Source organism: Paroedura picta, chromosome 4, assembly GCF_049243985.1.
Source record: "Paroedura picta isolate Pp20150507F chromosome 4, Ppicta_v3.0, whole genome shotgun sequence".
Classification (NCBI taxonomy): domain Eukaryota; kingdom Metazoa; phylum Chordata; class Lepidosauria; order Squamata; family Gekkonidae; genus Paroedura; species Paroedura picta.
Genome location: NC_135372.1, coordinates 101355877 through 101371304, shown reverse-complemented (window position 1 = coordinate 101371304; position 15428 = coordinate 101355877). Strand labels below are relative to the sequence as shown.

Genomic DNA, 15428 nt, shown 5'->3' with positions numbered 1-15428 from the left:
ATAAATATAACTGAAGGGGGGGAATAAAAGAGAGATTGATTGATCAATAGAAGGGTGAGAAAGAAGTGGATAATGTTTGCCTGTCTGGCCACTGGGTCCAGCCTAGTGGCCAGGACCATGCAATTGGGCCATAGGTCTCCCAGGTAGACGCTGCCAAGGGAAGGAAAGAGGGAAAGCAGAATTCAGGGAAGTGGTAGATAAAGGTAGGTTGGAAGGAATGAAGGATGCTGGAAAAAGGTCTGGGGGCTTTCAGGGAATGAAAAGAAGAAATAGTGAGCAAGCAGGAAATGAGAGGTCATCTGTAAGTCCTTGTTGAAGCAGGAATTAGGCAGAAAAATCAGGTTTAATATGCATTCCCCGAATTTTCTGGGTCATAATCTTTGTTCACACTGTAGGAAAAAACAGTATATTCCTATTTTAAGTGAGATTGCTAGTATTTTGGGTAAGTGTATGCCTTTAAGAGCTGAATGATCAGTAGATGTTCCATAGGTGAAGTATTCTATCACTGCATCTGAACACCAGAGGAAAAACCAGGGTAAAACAATATCCTTGTATGTCAGCCTCTAAATCATGAGGCATGCCATACTTCATATATGAACATATTTCACATTTTGTAGACCAGGAGTGGCCAAACTGTGGCTCTCCAGATGTCCATGGACTACAGTTAACATAGACATCTAGAGAACTACAGTTTGGCCACCCCTACTGTAGACCATTGGTCTTGCTACTTTAGTATTTGTGCCAGAGTTCCTGGGAGACTCAAGGTGCATCCCTATTCTAACACGGCAGCATGCTGGATGACCCTCGGCCAGTCACGCTCTTAGCCTAATCTACCCACCCACCAGGGTTGTTGAGAGGACAAAGCAGAGTAGAGGGGAATACTGTAAGCCATTTTGGATCCCCATTGGGGAAAAAAGCAGTTAATAATTGATAGTGTGAAAGTCCCACCAATGTCAGCAGGAACTGTGAGAGAGCAACTTGGGAACACATTTTCCATATGTGTACAGAATTCAAGGGTTGCCATCACATCCTCTGTTAAGCAAACTTAATGACGGGATTACAGTACAGCAAGTCAGTGTTGTAAGCCAAGACAGGATGCTCCAATTACTTGATTCCAGTCCAGAATTCAAAGAAGTCAATAGAAATCCACTGACTACATTAGGGATGAGAGTCAGTCTACCTGCCAAGCCTGGGATTAACAGTCCTAATTTGCAATATATACAGAGTAGCTACCTGAGCCCATATGAGATATCGTGTCTGAACCACTAACGGCTCTACCAGGGCAACTGCCTGGCACTTAGGTTCAGCTTTTGGCAAAGTAGATGGGCACAAGCCCTATACTTTTTAATGGGGATTTTAGGCACAATTAATTATCATGCAGATACCGGGTATCTCTTCTATTTCCATTCCCAGATAATACCTGTAGGCTTTGGTTCTGGATTTCCCAGGGAAAGCAAAGATTCCCAAGGGGCTCAGAATCCAAGCCTATTGAGAGTAGAAACAAAAGGGCTTTTTATTCACAAGGTTCTGACTGCGCCCTGAAAAGAGAATTCTGAGAAGGGCAGAATTCTCTTCCCAGAATGTTTCATGAGTGGGAAAAGTTGCAACATTATTTTCAGGTTTTAGGTGATTGGACAAACAAAACAGGAAATCAATCTTAGCATCAAAGTGAAAGGGGGAAAAATAAGCACAGATAGTGTTTAGCATATGAATTGGCACTGTTTGTAAATTATTCTCAAGGAAGAGGAACATTTCCATCCAGCCAAGAGACAACATAAAAAAAACAGAAATACATGTAGTTTAAAAGCAAAACTATACATTGTCATCATATTTCATCATGTGAAGAAATAGGATTACCCTAACCCACTCAGGAATCTCAGTATGAACTGAATTCCAACTGTACTGATTTCTATAAGGCAAACCAGTGTGCTAAGCATGTGATCAAATGGTTTGCTGAATCAGCGTCTTGAGAGAGCAGGTTTGTCAAAGGCTCATTTTCATGTTTTTCTGCAAACCTAGGGTTGTTTTCAGGTTGCAGAAAGATCTCTTTTGCCCATTCACAATTCTAATCACCAGATTTAATTATCCAAAGATAACTTGGCTATTAGAATATAAGATTCTAAAGAATTCCCTGCAGGACATTGTTTAGTAGTTACTTTACATTGACTGAGGGCAGCTTTTACTATACTTAAAACAAGACTGGTTCCACACTTGCAGTTTAGTCTGAAATTGCCATGTATTGTTTACTCAGTTTTTACAGGCAATCCTAATAACACGGCAATTAATCCCATTGCATTCCACTGTAGTCCGTGATTTTCCCCCGTCTCTTCATTTTTATCAGTTTGTAAAAGAATTTTAGCTCTAGATTGTCTCATGTAGATCGTCAAAAGACTATACACAACATCCTAGGCTGCTGTCCCTTTAAAATAACATCCCCTCCTCCTTCCAATTTAATTAATTACTTCCTGTTCTGCCCCACAGATAGCTAGTAGAGGGGACTGATTACTGTAATTTGTGTTGATGTCAAAAGCCGGTATCCAGTTTTCCATTGATTGTGATCACGCTATTACAATAATAGACACAAATAAAAAGTAGAAGTGACTTTAGCTATCAACATGGTGATGAGCATTACTTAAGCGCCCCCCCCCCCAAAAAAAAAAAAAGTGCAGGAACTGATAAGTTAACCGTTGATGGGGCCTGCCACCTAGGAGAATGGAGCAGGTTCTTGGCTGATGAGGGCCTCTTTCTTAGTAAACATATAGTAGGACCTGTGGCCTTGAGTTTAGATGTGACAAAACGATGGCTTCACAATAAGAACAAATCTTAAATGGTCATAAAGTTCTACTAAGTCATGCTTACTTTATTTCCTTGACAGCTATCAAAACTGAGGCCATGGAAGGTCATATTATCTGAGGCTGTAACGATTATCATTTAATCAGGGAAAGAGAACAGACTAACAGAAATATCATCTGATCACTAGAACCAGCTGCTTATTCTCTAAAAATATTTCACTGATTTTCCCTCCCTCATGTCTCAGATACTTGACGGTTAGAATAAAAATAAGTCAGCAAAAGGGTGGGGGAGTAATTCAGAAGCCTTTTTCAAGTTTACAAGAAAGGCAGTTTCAGAACAGGCCTGGCTTTTGGGAAAGTATTCCAAATAGATACCACCTGTTCCTCAGTTTATAAAGAAGTATGGTATACAAGCTATTGTTTACATTGAGAATACTGCTTGCCCTAAAAACCTAAGAATGTGCACACACAATCCACCTACATAATACACAAACAGTATGCCTGGGCATGTATTCTGCAGGATCTGTTCAAATATATACTCTTTGTATGTGTGCATGCATGTTGTGTGCATATGTAATTTCTGAGCAAGTTTCCTTCATATATACATATTAGAGAAACAGCATCTTCTTGTAAGTTTTCTGTTTAGCCCCTTTCCCTTGTGATGTAGACAGGAAATGAAGGGTCAGGTGTTATTTAATGTACACACAGCAAATGTAAAATTCACTAAAAGAATACAGAACCCCGAGTGGAAGAACAACCTGAATTCTTTCACATTTTGCAATGAGGTTTAATAGAGGCTCAGACATTCTTACAGTCCTTGAGTTACTTGGTTGGGAAATAATCCCCCTCCCCTTCTTGGAAAGTGCTTCTATTTATTTAATGGTGGGTTTTAGGTGAATGATTCTTGGGATGTTAAAGGGAGATTCTCAGAATCACTGAGAATAAATCTAATAAAACATGATTTAGACCTTGCTTGGCAATCATGAATGTTGTTGTGAGAAAAATCTCATTCTGGAGCTCATGGAAGAGCAGCCTGAGTTCAACAAAACAAAGTCTAAAGAAAGGGGCAAGGCAAGCCGTGAGAAGACCAAGCAAATGCAGCAAGGGGCCTCCTTCCTCCTACCCTATGTTCACACCATTCTGAAATGGCATTTGTTCTTCATACACAGAGCAGAAGAAACTCAATGGAAAATTGGCATTTCCCCCTAGTTAAATTCTCAAGGTCTCCTTTTCAGTTCAGAGCCAGCTAGCTCTGCATGGAGTGGATCAAAAGGCTTCCCCACTGTGAATATATTCATCACATCTGCAGGTCACCTTAGGTAATTCTCAAAGGCGTCATCTCATGATGAGGAAAAATAAACAACAGAATGCAGTACATTTATCAGGACAGGGCATTCAGGCCTCAGAAGCAAAGCAGGTGTTGATTGTGCAGTGAGGTCCTGGCCCCTACCTGCTGTCTCCGTTTTGGCTCCGTCTAAAGCAATGGCCACCACATGGCACTACAGGACCACACACTTAGGGTAGTAATAGCTTGATGAAGTTCCTTGTACCACCTTGTGGAATGGTAAGCTGATGGCTACATGAAGAGTGAGGGGCTGGCCTGGGCCCCAGGACTTTATCTGATGAAAGTTGTGGAATTCTGGACAGCAACAGTGCAGTGGCCTGGGATTGAGGGAGAGCTCCTGTGCTGAGGATCCCAGTCTTCATCATTCTGGGAACACGCTCCGTAGGATCTGTGTGGTCCTTTCCCCTCTCCGTGTTTTGATCTCCCTGGTGGTGCCTGGATCAAATAATCCAGATTTAAAATATGCTTTGCCTTCTGTTCTTCCCTCGAGCTGGGGAAAGAGAAAGAAAAACATTAGGAATGTTCCAAACGTTTGAGAATTGTGGGCTATATTTTATTGCTTCATGACCACACAGTAAAACAGGTTTCTTCCAAATAAAATGGAAGCTGCATATAGAGAAAGGCACAGAAAGCAATTTAACTAAGGATTCCTCTCCTCCTGGATCTTTGAGGCACATGATTAAGGCACCAGTTACTGAATTATCAGTATGCTTCTATTCCTGGACATTCAATCCTTTATACTGGGAAACAATTATAGTGTGCAACTCAAGCCCAGAGCTGTATAGAAGATAGAATGTGCAATTTTCAAATCAAATACTAGAGCTACCAGCTAAAGTTCAAAGAAAGCTGCACATGGGTGCAGTCCAATCACTTTAGTTTGACATCTTGACAGCCCAAGAGTGTCTTGGTTCAGGACAGGAGAAGTTGTAACAGGCAATGAAAGACAGGAGTTCCCACAGACTGCCTTGTCAATTACATTTATCAGGATTTAGGGAGAGGGATGCTAAGTGGTTAAAGTGTCAACCTGGACTCTTTCTTTTTCTGCCTTTATAATTCGTTACATAACAAAATGCCTACAGGAATACATTTTCCATGGATGAAAGTTGCCAAACTGCCTACTGAAGACGTTGGACAGTTTAGGCATTTGCTGTCCTAATTGTACTTTGTTTCCTCTGCAAAGAGACTGGGATGGGCCTTGGGTGAGGTCCAGGCCAAGTCTGGGTCTAGTAAGGACTGTCATTCTGCAATAGCTGGTGGGCAGGAACCATTAAACCATGGGAGGCCCAGCTACACCAGTAGACAGTGCTTGAGCTTTCAGTGCTTCCACAAGGAAGACTATTAAAAGGCAACAAAGTTTCATTGAGTTTCTCAACAAAAGCCAATTGGTATATGATATAATCACTGCATTATTTATCCTCAAATACCTAAACCAGAGATGATAGCCTTCTATGAACAGTGTAGGAAAAATCTGCAGCCAACATTATGACAATTAGGTCATTTTGAACAGTTTGGTCAGGCTCTTGGATGCTCCATTGACACTGGATGCCCAGGAGGCAGGCCCAGCCAGAAGTCCACTCTTCTAGACTCCAAGCCCAATGCAAAGTGCCTGGCGTTAACTAGCCTGGGTGCAAGAAAGGGCAGTGGACCTCCTCCAACTGTACACACCAGCTCATACTCAGAGGTCTGCTGAAGAAGCCCTGTTGTGGGAACCTTTTTATTGAAGAACTCCGACTGGCAAGAGCCCTCCTGGGAGTCTTCCTGACAACTGCCCTGTTCTTTGGAACTTAATTTCCCCTTGTACTGCAAGATTCTTCCTCCTCGAACAGACAGTCCCCCCCAAGAAGAAAAATGACATAATGAGCTGAAGTCCCACCATGCTTCCTGTGCTTATAGCTGAATGAGCTAGCAGATTTCTGCCAACAGATTTCTGCCAAAGGCTTCAAACCCACCAGCCCTTGAGAGGAACAGGTACCTACCTGCGTGCTGAAAGCCTGATCCTCGGTGGCCAGGGTCTTTTTGTAGCTGTATTTCCTTCAGAGAAAAGATGGAGGAAGCTACAGGAAGAGACAGAGAAAGGACTGGGACATCAATTCATGAATTTAGCTCAAATTTTACAATATCTGTGTGGGACAGAACAGTAAATGTATCACTGAGTACCTATCAGTGGAGTGCATCTCCACTGTATCTTTGCCAATTATTTGCTCTCCTGATACAATGCATATTTTATTTGCTGAGTAATAAATTTCACAGATAGTTCAGTCCCAAGAAAACATTTATAGGTCAGCACTCCTCAGTTCTGTACTGCATGCACAGTGCCCACTGTTTCTTTTCCAGAGCACAAAGAGTGCAATACTGGTACCAAGTGCTCAAGGTAGATGTCTTGGACAAGTGGGTTTGAGCTCACGATCCAGAATGTCAGCAGAGTACGAAGTAATGCTCCATACCCTGAACAGCTTAGTTTTCTGAGACAGCATGAATAAAGAGACCATGCAGTTTTTAAACTAATGTTCCCAAGGGATCTAAATGATGTTCACTTAGGGAACCCCTCCATTTTTTGGAAATAACTCTTTCCTTGTGCTCAGACCAGGCTGTTTTTAATGCACTGTGCTCTTTGCTTCACCACAGCTGCAATTATTGTGCCAATCATGACCTGGAAACACTAATATCACTGGCTTATGCTATTGGATGCAACTCTCCCCTCCCTCAAAACACTTTTTGTGCCACTTTGGTAAGTTAGAAAAGTGTTGGGCCATTTCCATTACATGGCTTCTATTAGTTTAGCCCCTTCTTTGTCATCACTGTTGAGGCTCTGACCTTTCAGCATTAAAATGCACATAACTGCAAAGTAAGAATGCTTAAGAACACTTCTGCCACTATTGTCCCCACCCGGCAACACAACAAGGACCAAGCCAGACAAGCTGGGTTTGGATCCCCTGCAGCTGCACAATAGCTATGGTGAATGGCTTTTCCATTTAAAAAAATGTGGCTGCACAAATGGCATAACTGGAGAAGAAAGCACGCCTCCCCTAGCCATTTTCCCAAGCAGAAATAGCGTGGGGCATTCAAAGCACATTTGGCCTCTGCTTTATTTTTGAAAAGCCATTCTTTGTAGTTAGTGGGTGGATGCAGGAAACCTGGACCTAGCTTGTTATAAAACAAAAGGAGTTTGGTCCTTACCTTAAAGGTAAAGGTATCCCCTGTGCAAGCACCGAGTCATGTCTGACCCTTGGGGTGACGCCCTCTAGCGTTTTCATGGCAGACTCAATACGGGGTGGTTTGCCAGTGCCTTCCCCAGTCATGACCGTTTACCCCCCCCCCCCCAGCAAGCTGGGTACTCATTTTACCGACCTCGGAAGGATGGAAGGCTGAGTCAACCTTGAGCCAGCTGCTGGGATTGAACTCCCAGCCTCATGGGCAAAGCTTTCAGACTGCATGTCTGCTGCCTTACCACTCTGCGCCACAAGAGGCTCTTGGCCCTTACCTTATTGTCCCTTTTAATATGATGCTGGGACTACAACTGGGATCAACTGTGGCTAGTTGTTGCAATAAGAAGTACCTTGAGGGACTAGCTGGAGAGGCCTAAGCATTCTCACCATCCTGGTTCTTGGTCTCTTTTCTGGTGACACACTTGATTGTAGTTTGCATGGCAAGCAGCAGGCTGGAAAGTCAAACCTAAAAATGCCCACTGAATGACAGAATTCCCAGAGAGAACAGGCTTCCCTTTCTTTCTATAGCTGCACTCCTGACATGGTATTGTATAGACAGGGCAGAAGAATTAAGCTGCCTCATCTAGTGGTATTTCAATTGGTCACACACATACTTACTCTCAGGAAGGAGATGCACTCGTTCACCCAGAGCCATAAAGTAAGGGTGTCGCAGGGCCAGTTCAGCTGAAATGCGCCTTCTGGCATCATACTACCCATGGGGAAGGAGAAAGAAAAGAATGGACCTCACACACTGTCATGGGTCTGCATACATTTACATACTGTGCTGAGATGCAGGTTCAAATATATCAGTGTATCTGCATAGCTGATTATGAAACTAAGAGCACACACTAAGCCTATTGACTTGAAAGACAAATAATAGTATCAGAGAAGTCTCACAGTAATTCCTGGTGACCCGAGTTGGGGCTTTTTTGGTGGCACCACTTCATTTTCGGAATACCTTCTCTTGAGGCTTGCCTAGTAGCCAACGGTTTTTCCTCTAGGTGCCAGGTCAAAACATTTATTTTTGCCAATCCATCATTTTAAGCTGCCTATTTGCTCTGTGCCTGAGAACCATTTTATCAATACCATTTTGGACAACTCTGTTTGTGTTGTATTGCTTTTATGTTCTGGCATGCCTTTATTGGCTTGACTTAATATTGTTTTCTAGGTTTGATCTGTGTTTACTTTTGGGTTTAATTTTAGTTGTGAGCCACCTTGAGAGCTGGTTCATATTCAAATCGCCATTTTGCAACTAACTTCTTGCTGTCTTTCAGCTGCCATGATTCTGTGTCTTACAATAACGTTGCATTCTCCTGGTCTCCTCTTCATTTCAATATGGGGGCCACTGATTATCATATGCATTAGCTCAGTATCTCAAGGCAACTGCTCCATTTCCCCAAGATACCGTATATAGTAATACTATATTTAAAGCCTGTTGTACTTTTAAATACAACGGGCGCTAGAAAGGGGGGGAGGGGGGAAGGCCTGCTTCCCCCCTTCTTGCCCCCTATTGCGGCGTGGCTTTCCCCCAGGGCCCAGAAGCTCCTGGGCCCAGGGGGGGAAGGCCTCCTTTCTCCCCTCTCCTGCACGGTGGGGGCCCAGCCTTCCCCCTGGGCCTAGAAGCACACCCGGGGCCTCTTTGAGGCCCCGGGTGTGCTTCTGGGCCTGGGGGGGAAGGCCTCCTTCTGTACTCACGCCATGGCGCCCTCTGTCTGGGCCCTCACCCGACTGGCTAGAACTTTTGTCTGTACTTTTAAATACAACAGGCGCTAGAAAGGGGGGAAGAGCGGGAAGGAGGCCTTTTGGGCCTGGGGGGGGAGGCCTGCTTCCCCCTCTACCCTCCGGTGGCCTGGCCTTTCTCCTGGTCCCGGGGGGAGGGCCTCCTTTCCCCCCTCCCCCACGGTGGCGGCCTGGCCTTCCTCCCTGCTCACTCTCAAGCCCACTTAGGCCTTAGCTTTTTATTTAGCAGCAACCCATTGTTAAAGATGTGCTGTCTGTTACATGCATGCAGATACGTTCTATGATTCTATATGAGCTAGCTTAAGAAAAATCTCTGTGTACCTCTCTTCATGATGTGGCAGTTCAGTATACAATGACAGCATAGCACATGAGGTGGAAAGCATAGGGTGGGTGATCTTGGGTCAGTGAGTCACTCTCACCATAATCTACTTTGCAGGGTTGTTATGGAGTTAAACACCTCTTTATGTGTCTTTTATTTTTATATGGTGAATAAGACTTTATTGTTGTTACTATGGAATGGAGCATCTTTTCTTTAAAAAAATATGCATAAAAAGGAAACAAGGCCAGTATCATGAGGAAAGAGGTTCCATAGATTTCAAACACAATTATGTGCTTGAGTGAATTGTTTTATGTCTTGCTGACCATAAGAAAATCAACTATACTTGAGAAAAGCTACAACTTATTCTTTAGGTAAAGCAGCAGGTTCAGGGCAGAACAGTCTTTCCTTGGAAAACAATAACAGAAAACAAAAGGATCTTGACAGCAAAGATCAATCAAACTTCTCTCCTCCCCAAAAGTTAACAATTCTCTTGAGTTCATGGATTAGGATTTTTAAGACTTGATAAGATCCAGGGAAGAATGTGAGGAGATATGCTGTGTATTCTCCATTATGATCAGCCAGTCTATGTTTTGTGGGGCAAATCAGTCTTCTGATGGCTGGTTTATATATTACTTTCCACTCCAGCAATTTCTACACTTGCTGAAGCTACAAAAGAGTAGCCAAAAATAACAATAATAATTGCCACAGTCCTTTAATATGAAGACACCCAGTGTGTGGAAATCTTTACAAATGGAAAGCATTTTGAATCACTGGCTTTTCATGGGGAGATTTAAGCACATGGTAGTTCTCTCTTTTCTAAAGCAGTGGTACAAACACCAGGATCTTGTCCTTACTCCAAGACTTCAAAGATCTATATCCCATATTTTTGATACCAATTATTGTTTTGCTACTTTTTTGCTCCCCCCCCCTTTAACTCTACATGTAAACATTCCATATTGTAGGTTTTTGGATGCAAGGACAAGGCATCAGCCACTAAGAATGTTCAGTCATACACTACTACACAGTGGGGGGTGAGGGATAATATAGATCATCAAATGAAGAAATAAATATAAAATAAATGAACAATGCTAGTTAAATTACTTAACAGTTGTGCCCTGCAAGGCCTTTATTCAGGTGAAACGGCTATAAAATGGTTGTCAGAATGATCTGGACATTATTATTCTTGTCTACTCTGAAAGTTGCCTGAGCCTTCCCAGCCCTTTCTGACGGCTTGTGGGCAGTTCCCAAAAGGATGCATAAAGCCACTTAACAAACAAAGCAATGGGCATCTTCCAAAGGGAGCTTGTCTTCTGTACTCTTTCCAAAGTATTTCAAGGGCACTGAATAGAGGGCTGTGGGTCATGTGCTCTAAATCATCAGCAGAAATCATTGTCTTCTTCTTAAGTTTATGGGGCCTAGATTTCCTGTGCCTTGCTAACAGGTGCAGCTGAATCTTGTGGCTTCACTTGTGCTGCAAACAGTGGCCACTAGTAATGGACCCACAGAACCAGTATCTCCCTCACCATGACAGCTGCTTTGAGATACCCTGTTAGAGGGTACTGTTCTTAAGCCTTTCTTCTCACTCAAGATAGGAGTTTGTTCCAGCTTCTCCAGCTGAGGACCAGGTGCCGCTGCTCTAATTACATTCTACCTCTCCCGTTTCTTGGAACTACCCGGCTTTCTTGAATTGGGAATGTTTGCAGTACACACTGAATCATAGCCAGAGTTCAGGAATCTTAGATCTTCAGTTTTGAGCAGAAGTGGCTAAACCAAAGGCTACTGAAGACTTCCAAACCAAAGGACAGCAGTCGGGCTATGTTTAGCTCAATAATAATAATAATAAAAAAAGACAAAACCTTGCCCATGTATCTGATAGACTGGCAAATCAATGGGATCTGTGCTTCAATTTGATGCCACATGAAAGTCCACTTGCAAATGAATATTCATCTTTCTATGGCCAAGGCAGCTACTCCAAAAGACTGTATGGGGATGGGAAAAGGAGACTTGTAGCCTTTTAAAGTTATTTTCAAGTAATTCCAGTATGAGAACTGCCAGTCTAGCCTTCCATTTCTGAACAGAAGCCATTACCAAGGGGCCTTTCTAAAATGTCAAGAATTAGAGGGGCCATCAGAATGTTGGTGGTGCTAGGATGTCCTATGCACCAAGGGCCTCCTAGAAGGACAAAATTACAGCACTTGGGGCTGACCCCCGAAATACGCAGCAGCACTGAAGTACCAGAAGGCGAACTATGCTCTTTTTGATATCTAGTTTAGCATCCAAAGTCACCTACCAAGAGTAGACTTGTTAGTAGATCAATTCCTTCTGTGTCCAGTCTGCAAAAGAAGAAAGGAGCTTGCTGTACCCAGGGCATGACATATTATTTTAGATATATAAACTGATTGAAAGAGGCCTCCAAAGAAGAGCTACAACCATTTAGAAATTTCTTCTCTTCAACTGGAAATACAGGTTTTTCCTTGGGGCAGAGGCTGCACAAGAAATGAACAAATGGCTACTTTGTGCTTGCAGCAGGCTGGGCTGCAGAAGACTGGTGCCACCTAGTGGCAGTTTCAAAAAGGCTACTAAAAAGAATGGACCAACTGCGGACATGCCCCTTCCCCTCAAAAAGGGGACGATGGAGATAGATGATTTACGTATGTTGGGACAGAAAAGAATTCCACTCATCTACTGATCATAGCACAGTATGTGGCCCAGACTATCTGAAATCCTTAACTCTCCCTTGTTTTGTTTCTACTGGGCAAATTTTCCAGTAAAAATGGCAAAAGTGACATTTTCCTCCTCTAGTCCTCCTTCATTCACAGTCGCCAATGAAAAGCCAATGCAGATACTGACTTGCCTGGGTGCGTGATTTATCAAGGGCTGGACTTGATAGTGTGTGAAGTTGTAAGCCTTGAACTCCTCATTGGATGTAATACCAGGCCAGGATTCTTCTGTAGGGGTTCCTGGGGAAAGAAGGCAGGCTCTACCACTTTGGCTGAAGACACATTCATTCCACCGGGGGCACTAAAGAAGATGTCATCCAGTATCCAGCATGGAATTTACAGACCTTAACATTCGACCTTAATTAAAACACACACACAGTGATCCACCCACCTGCAAAGTAGCCACACACAATCACCAAATTTGATCCACACAGAAGTGTTTGAAAATGATGCATTTTTTTTAAATTATGCTGTAGTCTGCCTCAAAGATTCAGGAGAAGAAACTGAGTTGTTCACACTCAGGAACTAAATTATCTGTATACTTCTTCCCAGGGTTCTCTGAATTATACCCATACCTTTACATAACCCAAACAGCCTCCCCTCCCCTTACCTTTTATGCTCTGACTCTTGGAAGCTGATTCAATTACATAAATGCAGATATGCAAAGCAATCTAGGTTGCCTTCAAGTTTTTTCTTATGCAGGATGTAGAGAGTTAGAGTTGGTCCTTATATGCCACTTTTCTCAACACAAAAGAGTCCCAAAGTCACCTTCCCTTCCTCTCCCCACAACAGACAACAGGTTGGTGAGGCTGAGAGAGCCCTGATATCACTGCTCGGTCAGAACAGCTTTATCAGTGCTGTGGCGAGCCCAAGGTCACCCAGCTGGCTGCACGTGGAGGAGAAGCAGGGAATCAAACCCGGCTCGCCAGATTAGAAGTCTGTACTCCTAACCACTATAGCAAGAACCCCTGCCTGTTTAACATATATGGCTATTTAATGCCACAATTTATGGCACCTTCCATTCATTTCTGTGTATGGTGGAATCCCACTGCTTCTGCTGAACCAGAAGAAACAGACAATATGAAAGACTCACCCAGTAGCCTGAATATTAAATGCAGCTCCTCTTTCACAGTTGACCCTGGGAACATGGGACGCCCTGTGACCATTTCATAGTGTATGCAACCCACACCCCTAAAAGGAGAAGAGCTTGTTAAGCAGAACAGACCAACAAAACAATATGAATGTGTGCACTGATCAGGCCCTTTATGGGCCCCAGCCTGTTAAATCCTTCTCTCGCTGCTTTAGCCTCTGCAGCAAAAGGGGGATGACCACAGTGATATCTGGCTGCTGAAGTATAATTACTTTGGATGCAGAGCAGGAAGCAAATATTATTGCCCCCCCCCCACCCCATCTCTCTTCTCTTGTGTCCTCATCAGCAGGGAAATGCAGAAGCCCCCCCCCCCCCAAACACTCATTTAGTTTTAGATTGATAGTCCACACTTCCTCAAGGAGCTCAGGGCAGCTGAAGCAAGCCCCAATACGCTCTCTCATCTCCTCAGCAATAGGAACCAATGTGAAAGCTATGAGCCCCATAGAAGAAGAAGAGTTGGTTCTTGTATGCCACCTTTCTCTACCCAAAGGAGTCTCAAAGTGGCTTCCCTTTCCTCTCCCCACAACAGACACCCTGTGAAGTAGGTGGGGCTGAGAGAGCTCCACCTACCTGTGGTCAGTACAGAAAAGGAAGAACTGTTGTTTTTTTCTGGAGAGAGAAAAAAAACCAGAGCAGCTAAAACCATTTTCCCCACCCTTCTTCTGCAGAGTTCAGGGAGGCATAGATCTTCCCCCCTTCCCCGTTTTTTCCTCACAGCAGCCCTGAGGGTGGGCTGAGAGTGGGTGATTGGCCCGTGGTCATCCAGAGAGCTTCATGTAAGAGTGATTTTAACTCAGTTTATCCAGATCCTAGTCTGACATTTCAACCACTACACCAAAGTGGATCTGGAACACTGGTCCCCCCCGTCTCCCAAGCGCAGACCCTCTGCTTACCACATGTCAATGGGAGTAGAGTATTCTGTGGATCCTAGAAGGACGTCAGGAGGCCGGTACCACAAAGTGACTACTTCATTGGAGTAAGTTTTTGTTGGGACAGACTTGGCTCTGGCTAGACCTGAGAGAGAAAAGTCGTTAAACTAAAGTCTAAATTTAAGTTAACACCACCTGTATCACAAAGAGCTCAGATCTAACGTGCTCTCAATTTAAACTCACCATGACTCAAAAGGGCAGATAGTAGTGATACACACAAGCTAGAAAAACAGAGAATGGCAGAGGAGGGAGAGTTAGGAAACAGCACAGAGAGTTTTTGCCTGGTTGTGACTCTCTGTGTGATGTTGGCATGAGATGATAAAGGTGCAAGAGAGACATTGGAAAGCATGCTTCTAGTCTCATATAAAAGGCAGCAGTACAAAGAGTTAAGTTGTTAAACGGTGCACCCGGCTGGACTGTTATGGGTCCATGCATTGACCACATCTTGTATTTTGCTACAAAAGGAGCCACAATGGACATAAGGCTCTTAGGATTTGGAAGACAGCTCTCACTTCTCTCCTTATGCAGCATCCCAAACTGTGACACTAGATTGGCAGAGGTCATTACTGATTACACTGGCTAGTACACTTGTGTAAATAAAAAAAAAAAACTGAGGCATTTGGGAAACGAGGTCTTTAAAGGTGTCTGTAAAAATGTGTCACGTTGTTTCAGCTGTATCAGAACTGAATAGAATGATGAAAACTATGCACATAGGAAATAATTTAAGATAAAATGCTGGACATCTAGTTTTGGTTGTTCTGAACACTACCAGTGATGCCTGGGTGCCAATCAAAAGATCTGGAATCACCAGAGATATGTATGTATGGATGAACTCATGCACAGAGAGTCGCCCCCTAATATACTTTGTGTACTGTTTCATCATGGAGACCTAAGGCACGGTGCCTAAGTAATGTCATATGACTCTCCTGTACTGAACCTAACAAAATCCTTTTGGAACTGTGCATGGTGACAACTTACCAAAATCAGCAAGTTTCAGTTCCCCTTTCCCATTAATGAGCAGATTCTGTGGCTTGAGATCTCTATGTAGGATCTTATGATGGTGGCAATAAGACAGACCACGCAGCAGCTGAAACATGAAGATCTTGAGGTGGAAATAAAACAAGGACCAGTTAGGGATACATTAAAAATACATTCTGTTTTACTGGAAAACAGTACAGAAGCAAAAAATCCTAAAGCTTCTTTAGGAAGATTCTGTGGCATGAAGCC

At 43.4% G+C, this 15428-nt stretch overlaps 1 protein-coding gene across 2 annotated transcripts in view; it reads right to left on the bottom strand.

Annotated features, from left to right (window-relative positions):
- Positions 1 to 2834: 2834 nt before the first annotated feature.
- Positions 2835 to 15428, bottom strand: part of CDK18 (cyclin dependent kinase 18) — a 70715-nt gene continuing 58121 nt past the window's right edge. For both annotated transcript variants that reach the window (XM_077334732.1, XM_077334733.1), the window contains exons 9-16: positions 15180 to 15303; positions 14166 to 14286; positions 13216 to 13313; positions 12257 to 12362; positions 11693 to 11735; positions 7962 to 8052; positions 6114 to 6191; positions 2835 to 4627 (exon numbers count right to left, since the gene is read on the bottom strand). In XM_077334732.1, coding sequence (XP_077190847.1) covers positions 4593 to 4627; positions 6114 to 6191; positions 7962 to 8052; positions 11693 to 11735; positions 12257 to 12362; positions 13216 to 13313; positions 14166 to 14286; positions 15180 to 15303 — 696 coding nt within the window. In that variant the 3' untranslated portion in view covers positions 2835 to 4592. The remainder of the gene's footprint in view (positions 4628 to 6113; positions 6192 to 7961; positions 8053 to 11692; positions 11736 to 12256; positions 12363 to 13215; positions 13314 to 14165; positions 14287 to 15179; positions 15304 to 15428) is intronic.